This window comes from Pterocles gutturalis, unplaced genomic scaffold, assembly GCF_000699245.1.
Source record: "Pterocles gutturalis isolate BGI_N339 unplaced genomic scaffold, ASM69924v1 scaffold3412, whole genome shotgun sequence".
In the NCBI taxonomy this organism is placed as follows: domain Eukaryota; kingdom Metazoa; phylum Chordata; class Aves; order Pterocliformes; family Pteroclidae; genus Pterocles; species Pterocles gutturalis.
In genome coordinates, this window is record NW_010115120.1 from 20327 (window position 1) to 28586 (window position 8260).

General features: G+C 39.1%; 1 protein-coding gene across 1 annotated transcript; it reads right to left on the bottom strand.

Moving 5' to 3' along the window:
• Positions 1-956: 956 nt before the first annotated feature.
• On the bottom strand, positions 957-7678 carry LAMP2 (lysosomal-associated membrane protein 2). The gene is made up of 8 exons (XM_010075056.1): positions 7565-7678; positions 6853-7066; positions 5778-5939; positions 4781-4998; positions 4128-4247; positions 3776-3854; positions 2780-2947; positions 957-1501 (listed from the first exon to the last, which is right to left on the bottom strand). The coding sequence occupies exons 1-8, from the start codon at positions 7607-7609 to the stop codon at positions 1362-1364; spliced, it is 1146 nt and encodes a 381-aa protein (XP_010073358.1). The 5' UTR covers positions 7610-7678; the 3' UTR covers positions 957-1361.
• Positions 7679-8260: the final 582 nt, after the last annotated feature.

The window sequence follows — 8260 nt, forward strand, 5'->3', positions numbered from 1 at the left end:
TAATTAATTTAGGCAGCTCATGTTATGAGATATGCAGAAAAGCCACACACTTATCTAAAAGACTTTTGTTTCATGGGATTTTTTTTTTCCATGCAGTAAAAACTACGTATTACAGCACAAGGAGGCCAGAGAAAAGTTGTGCAGCAAGGGTTAGTCTCTACAGAGCTGCGGTTTAAGAACAGTCCAGTTGCACTGCATTTAAGCTAGTTATCCTTCCCATACAGCAAGGAAATACAGGTGTTGTGGGTCCATCTCAGACTTGACTTTTGCATTCTTAACAATAATAAATGATACACAGCAAACAATCAAACACAAAGTACATTAAACATTCAGATGCCAATGGCAGGCAGTTATAATATGAATTTTGATTGGCAGAGAACCATTCAAGATGAAGTTAAAGACAGTTCAAGCTGCAACAACAGATACTGCTCATTAAATGAAAGCATCTTTAAACAATGGTCATTCAAAGCAACAAGACAGACCAGTTCTGCGCAGAGTATGATATAAAGTTAAGTGCACTTTAAAGTTCTGGAATATTTAGAAAGGTTATTCCCTTTAAACTGATGCCACCAAAAAAGCTTGCATTAATTTAGCAGAACTCTGCCTCAGTTGAGTATTTTCGATGATTGCCAAGGTCTAATAAGTGATGAAGAATTCCGTGCTGGAAACAGCACTGAAGTCTTCATATCTACCATTTGGCAAGTACAGGTTACCCATTTTGTTTCTACAGCCAGGGCATAGGAATGATTCCTGAAACTACATCAAGGCAGGAGTAAACTACTCAAATTCTGTAAAAGCTAAGTTACTGCTGCCACTTTGAAAGATCACTTATTCACCAGCCTGAAGTTCAATTCTATGAAAACCAAAGCTGTTACTGGGCATCATACAATCCTTGTTAAATACTATACAAGTCAACATAGTGACTAGTGCTGCCAGCTTAACCCACACTTACGACAACAACTACAGGACGCAGAGGAGAGAAGCAAGTACAAATTCTATGCTATCCTGGGAGTTGCCCAATGCACATCAGTTTAGAAGGTGTTCTTGCTTCAGGCTACAATTTGCAAAAAGCAAGAGATAAATCCTAAACACTTTAGGGTTTTTGGAAGATAAAATCCTTAGCCTAGCAACTCATCCAGTATTTGACATCTTCAGAACAGCTATGAAACCCACGTCGTCTTCTTAGAGCAGGAAAACTAAAAACATAGTTCTGCTTCATCTGAGATAAACATTCTCTCTTTGTGTCTCAACTCCCATATGCTTTGGCTAGTAATTACTCCTAAGTTTTGGGTCTTTTTTGGACTTCAGAACTTGCACTTGCTTTGCTTAGAGTGAAATCAGAACAGGAATCACATTTAGATTCACAAAGTTTGATATCCAGCATAGCTTTTTCTTCTGCCAATTATGTAAGCAACCACTATAATGGCAATCAAGCCAGCAAGTGCAGCACCAACTACAATTGGGATCAGAATGTTGTCATCATCCAGCGAACACTCCTGGGCTGTAGATGAGAAAAAGGTTGCAACAAGGAATAAATAAAGACAGAATACTTGCCAAATGTGGTATAAAAATCTGTTTTCCTTAATATGAAGGTGTTAAAAAATCAAGTATTATTACATCTTTAAACTAAGAGAGAAAGAACTGCAGAGGTGTCATGTGTGTATCTAGCATATACTAAGCATTATAATTACTTGGAAGGTTTGATAAACTATAGTAAGCTAATGGAAGTGCCCCTGGTGTACGAGTTTTCATGTGCACAAGATCTGTACTAGACAAGGGAGTAGCTGTTCTTTTAAGACAGAACCAGGCTTAGCTATTTCACGCTTAAGGCAAGTCTGGTTCTTTTACTCATTAAGAATAAAGTGACCTAGATTTGGTATCAAGAACCTTTCCAGAATGGAGACATGTTACAGAGAGATTAAATAACTATAATTAGGAGAAGAAGGAAGCTAGCTGCATCTTGAACTACAGAGTGAAATGGGACCCTAACTCTTTAGAACATATTATGACAAATACTGTTTACCCTGCGTAAGTTTGGGGAGTTAACTTACCTCTGCCCAAAAAAATAAGTTAAAAAAATCTGCTCCTGATCTATTTGTCTACGACCAGTTTAATAACGGTAGTACTTGCAGCTACAAGTACAAACACCAGGTTACATTAAAGATTAAGAAAGAGGTCACTTAAGCCATTCGAGTTTTCCCCAGAAAAGATCAGCATAACATAGCAAACAAACATTTTAGAATCTTTTAGTTCTGGATATTCAAGACTTCTAAAAGAAGATCTGTCAGTTCATTTTTTCCCCCAACACTCCTATTCCTTAGACTGACAGGTAAAAAACACTCAATGGTATTACCAAAGTCCACTTTTGCTAAAGTTTTGTCCCATTTTCTTAAATATTCCAGCTACAAAGAGCTGTATGTCACCATGATGTCAGGTAACTTCTAGCCTATTCTGCAAGGCAATCCTTAAGTCCCTCTTCAGTGACTCTAGTTCCTTCAGGTTTTAGGAAGGAAAACCAACATACCCAGCAGACATTTTTTTAGGTCAGAACAAAGTTTTCCTTGAATGTCAATGTCAGCCTCAGAACTCCTCTTCATTCCGTGTGTAAAAAAAAAACCAAAAAACAAAAAACAACAACAAAAAAAAACCAAACCCAAGAAAAACCCAAGCCAATGGAACAAGAGCTTCAAAAATAAAGTGCTTGTGCCCAACACTGGTGCTTTTTAGCAAGGAAGAATTCTGCAAGTATTCCAAGAATTAACAGATATAAAGCTCTTACCTGTAGAGAACGTATCTGCCTTCACAAGGAATGGCTGAATCCATAGATTGAAAGTATGTATTTGAAGATGTTCATTAATCTGAAGAGTTTGCTCTTTTCGGCACATATAAGAACTACCAAGGAAAGCATCCCACTTGCTGAAATTGTTGTTATCTGCACTTGAAATGACTAAACAAAGGGGGGGGGGGGGGGAAAAAAAAGGGGGGGGGGGGGGGGGGAAGAAAAAAAAAAAAAGGAAATTGGCATGCCCACTTTAAATGCAAGAGAGTTACTAATACAATCATAAGACTAAGAAGCTGAATCTGGAGCTGCCAACTTTCCAACACTGACTACCCTGAAAAACAAGGTAGTCTGAAGGATGATTGATCTGCTTAACCAAAAGAAGTCAGGCTCCGAAGTTACTACAGTACTTAGTAGTAAGCTATCCTCCACACAGACATGCCATTAGGCTTTCCTTGCACCTACACTCATCCCAGTGAGCAGTTTTGTACAGACAGTTGTGAGCATTTTAGCTTTACTGCCCTTTTAACTGCAGTTGCAGACAAACAACTTAAAAAAAAAAACCCAAACTTTTGATTTGGAAAAAAGTATGCTTTAGCTTTCGAAGGAATGATCTCTTTCCCCAGGGAGAGTTAAGTAGAAATGGTTGGAAGATACAGCAGCATCTTCAATCAAAGAAGACAACAGCTGGTTTAGGAAAAACAAAAAGCTTCAGAGTTGGTACAACTTTCACACCTCAAAAAATTTTCATTTATATATGTTTATCACAAAGTAAGAGACCTCATCAGCAGAAGTTTCAGGAAAAGAGAACGATCCCACACTGCTATTTAAAGTAACTCTAGAGCCCTTCTGCTTATTACTTTTGTTCCTACCAACTTAAAGACTTAAAGTAGAAAGTAACAGCAACCATGAACAGCTTTAAAAAAAAGCAGAAGTATTTAACACAGACATTGAATAAGAGCTTACACTTGCTTTAAGGTAGATACTATTTCTTACCAGAACCATTCAGACGGTTGAGCAGTGTAACATTCACCTCCTTCAGATAAAATTTTTGTACGCTTGCACTTGCATTTTTCTGTTTAAGAAGCAAGAACCAACTGTCAGTGTGCCATTCTGCATTTTTAACTTTAAGAACACATGCTTTACAAAGGCCAACACATTTACCAGAGTTTTACATTTTCTACAACTTCAACTCAATTCTCCATTTGTCTCAAGGCAGTCAGCTAGCCAGTTCCATTTCCTCTATGGAAACAGCCTACCACCAGCAAGTGACAGAAGGATTTTACTGTGAGTGATCACCATGCAATGCTGTTAAAAGTGGAAACTCAGTTTAAAATAAGTTACTTACAACAACAAACGTGAAACCAATCAATGTGCTATTTCTATCATTCAGTTTCAGAGTAGCTGTTGTATTGCCACAGGTACCATCTGCACTAGTTGTCTTTGGATTGATGTTGATCAGAAGAGGCTGAAATACAGACATACCACGTCAAACACATTCAGTTGCCAGCAGGAACACAGTTTCAGTCAGTAGCAGTCTTATGCTAGAAGAGCTTGTCATGAAGATGACAGCAGGATGATTTGAGCCTGGCTACTACCGAAACAAGGCCACTTGAGTTAACTTTACATGCTCGTAATACTGAGGCAAACAGATTGCCCAGTGAAGTCTTATTTTGCTGACCTGATACAACAGGTTAGCTTGGGCTCCCTCCGTTGGGAAAGACAGCATCTGCAGGGACCAACAGCCTTAAAAGCTAAGAAAGTTCCAGGCTTTTAGTGATGTTAGAGATACTCCCAGTAACGAGTTACGTTGAATCCACATAAGGTTTTGAAGCCAGATATTATGCCACAAAACTATTCTGATGTCAGAGAGGTGCTATGCATAATACTTAGAAGCAGTTCTGGACAGCCAGCAGTGCACAAAACAAACACCATGCACTCACATTTCATACCAAATAACTACAGCAACCTTTCTATTCTTCTAAAATAGAAGAGAAGCACCTTTTCTTGGGAAACATTCAGCTGCAGCCCCACAGTAGCCAGAAGACAAGTCTTATTTCCACTTTTAAGGGAATAGTTTCCTGTGTCTGGATTCTCCACAGGTTTGGGAGGAGTGGTTGGAGCAGGTGACAAAGTGGTGGTAGTTACAGTAGTTACATTGGCAATAGTAGGTGGAACAGTAGGTGCAGAAGTAGGTGTATCAGCACGACATCTAGACTCTGAAAAGAAATTTTAACCACCATTTCACTGCTGAAATTTTATTAAAGTCTTATGACTCAGAGGTCAGTTCAATACAGATACCAATTTCTCAGTCAAAATCTAGGCTCATTGGCAGTCTGCTAATCACCAAGGCAGAAGTCTCAAACTCAGCACTATAGCACAGTATTCCAAACAATTCACAGCTACCATTTATTCTTAGAAATTCTGTAATGCCCACAGTTTTAAATGCATGGAGCATATGCAGTACTACTTACCTCCAACAGACAGAAGTGAAACACACAGACAAAGACAGCTAAGTGGTTATAAAAGTGGGATATGTATTTGCTGTAGACAAAGTAAGCAAAACTATTAAGCTATATGTAGCAGGATGATGTGCTCATCTCTTGAGTAGCTGAGCAATGAGATGAGCCAACAGGCTCTGGACTACATGAATGAAAAAGCAGAGGCCACCACTGAAAGTGAAAGGCAGTCAGTTAAAAACCCTGAAGCTCAGGTGACCTAGTCAGCAGCAGTAGTTCTGAAGGGCTTATTTTTAACACCCCAATTACTGGAATACACACTTTATTAGACTACTGCCTTAGCACGGGAACAGTCTACATTACTATACATCAGTAAATCTGGTCTGCTAAACTCTTTTACCAGGAACAAGGAAGGACATACTAAAGGATATTTATATTAATATTATTCAACACAACACATATTTTTGTTATTATGGGACTTTGTTCCCCGCACTAAGGTGCAATACAGAAACCCCTCACTGACAAATTGAAATGCTTACCGTTTTTACCGATTGTGCCATTCTGAACAAAAGCCTGCACAGTAACATTCCAGAACATCTGTGTTACGTTTTCTGCTTCTAAAAACTCAGTACTATGACACACAAAGACGTTATTCAGTTGAACTGGAAGCATAGTATCCTTTACAACAATAGTAACTGGTCCTACAAATAAGCACAAATATTTTAATGCCTTATGAATTACAAGCACATTTATAGAATTACATAAAATATAACACTACCTGTAAGACAAAGAGAGAATTAAGTTTAACAATCCTAACCTCTCTTGCATGTTTTACTCATGTGTCCTGAGCTGAAGCGCTAAGTAATGCAGAGAAGTAACCAAGCTTCCAGAACTAGACAAACCATTAGAAAGGTGAAGCTTTTTACTTATTTTTTTCTTTAACCAAAAAAAAAGAAAAAAAACCTTATTATTAGCAGGTATTAGTACAGGGAAAGCCTAACACTGTAGTGCTTTGCTAGGTGGAAAGTCAAGTAGTGCACACTAAAATGAATCTTCCATACGCCTGTTGTGTACCAGCAGTACCTCTGTTCCACTTAAAGGAATTATACATTCAGTGACGCTAACTAGTCTCTATTCTTATCCAGTGGGCAGTATGACGATAGAATCACAGAATGGTTTGGGCTGGAAGAAACCTTACAGAGCATCGAGTTCCAACCCCCTGCCATGGGCAGGGACACCTCCCACTAGCCCAGGTTGCTCAAAGCCTCATCCAGCCTGGCCTTGAACCCCTCCAGGGATGGGGCATCCACAGCTTCTCTGGGCAACCTGGGCCACTGCCTCACCACCTGCATGGGAAAAGATTTCTTCACAATATCTAACCTAAATCTACCCTCTTTCAGCTTAAAACTGTTACCCCTTGTCCTATTGCTACTCCTTGACAAAAGAGTGCCTCCCCCATGTGATGAATAATAGTTAAGCAGTGTATCACACAGAAGTCAGGATATGCATTATTAGTCCCTCTAACTTTGAAAAAGCCAACTGAGGCCAGGTACACAAGATCTGACACTTGTGACCGAGACTGTTTCATAAGTAGCATTCTACACTGAAGATTACCTTTTCTTTTAGCATCAGGAAATACAGCAGTATCATTGGTGTTGTAGGTAAACATGACGACATCCCCCTGGTAAGTTTCATTGGTTCTTGTAAAGTTAATGCTCCAAGAGTGACCTTCCCCAAACTGCACTGCCAGAAGTGCAGCTTGTGTGTCGTTGCCACAGACGCTTCCATTGTGTGTCACATTAGATGACAAGTTCAAGCTTGCATTTTTCTAAAAGAAAAGGGTAATTTAAAATGTTTTCACAGGGAGCAGCTCTTCCCCTTGACAACATTATGAAGCCACTGGAGTTAGTAAACCTCGTACAAGATTAGCGAGATAATTTTAGGTTTTTCTACAGAATTATGGAAAAAAGCTCCTTGACATGATTTAGAAAGGAGCCATATCAGACTTGAGTACAAAAGTACAAATCTAACTTGTCTGTAAATTTACATTTACTATTTGGGCTAAGAACATTACATTGATACACAAAACCCACCAAATTTGACCAGTATGACATTTAAGTAAGTGCAACAGGACACTTCCAGTTATTTATATTATTAATTGTGAACTTATGCTTTGTTTTTAAATTTTTAGGAATGCTCTTAATAACTGACTTAGTAAAAGAAAAAAAAAAGTAAAAAACCCAAACTCTCTAGGTAAGAGAATGTACCTCAACTTTTACACAGGACAAAATACATTTCTCAACAAAAATTACCTCCAAATACTTACATAATCACTACTGTTCGTTTCATATGTTATCAAGAATCTCATCATCCATTTTGCATACAGGCACGTAGCATTAGAGGCATCCTTCACATCTACTTCCACTGCATAGGACTGGAAAAAACCTACAAGATATGATTATTAGCTATTAAGACATTGCTTTTATCTCATTTTCTAGAAGCACTTAAAGAGGACAGCTCATTACAAAGCAGTAAATTATTTCAGGGCTGGATTCAGTTTGCCAGACACTGAAAGAGCAGCTAGATTCTGAAATGTATTAAAACTAGGAGAATGTTTTATAGTCTATTTACCTGACAAAGCTTAATAATCTAAATGACCATTATCGTTCTGGTGACAAACCAAGTAAACTGAAATGCATACACACAGCTCTTAAACAATGTACTGCTTGTAGAGCAGGGTCTTCCTATTCCTCTTCCTTCCTATTATCTGTTTCATCAGTGGTGTGACTGAAGCTGCCCCCCAAGAGGTGAGATCAGGGTGCCTTCCTTGTGCTTCCACAGTTTCTGGCTCAAAGGACGTGCATGTTTAATTCCCTTTACAGTTTTCAAGAGCCTTTTATAGCTGTCGGACGCCTATCCCAGCGAAATCTCCCCACAGTCAGCGCTGATTTGCGTCGCCGTGACCGCTGACCCCACAGCTCCCAGCGCCCGCTGCTGCGGGCTGACCAGACCGCCCCCCCCC

Coding starts and splice junctions, on each gene's coding strand:
- LAMP2 (XM_010075056.1), bottom strand. CDS start 7,609: ATGATGAGATTCTTGATAACATATGAAACGAACAGTAGTGATTAT. Junction 5,940..6,852: donor TCCTGATGCTAAAAGAAAAG/GTAATCTTCAGT, acceptor GCTTATTTGTAG/GACCAGTTACTATTGTTGTA. Junction 2,948..3,775: donor CAACCGTCTGAATGGTTCTG/GTAAGAAATAGT, acceptor CCCTTTGTTTAG/TCATTTCAAGTGCAGATAAC.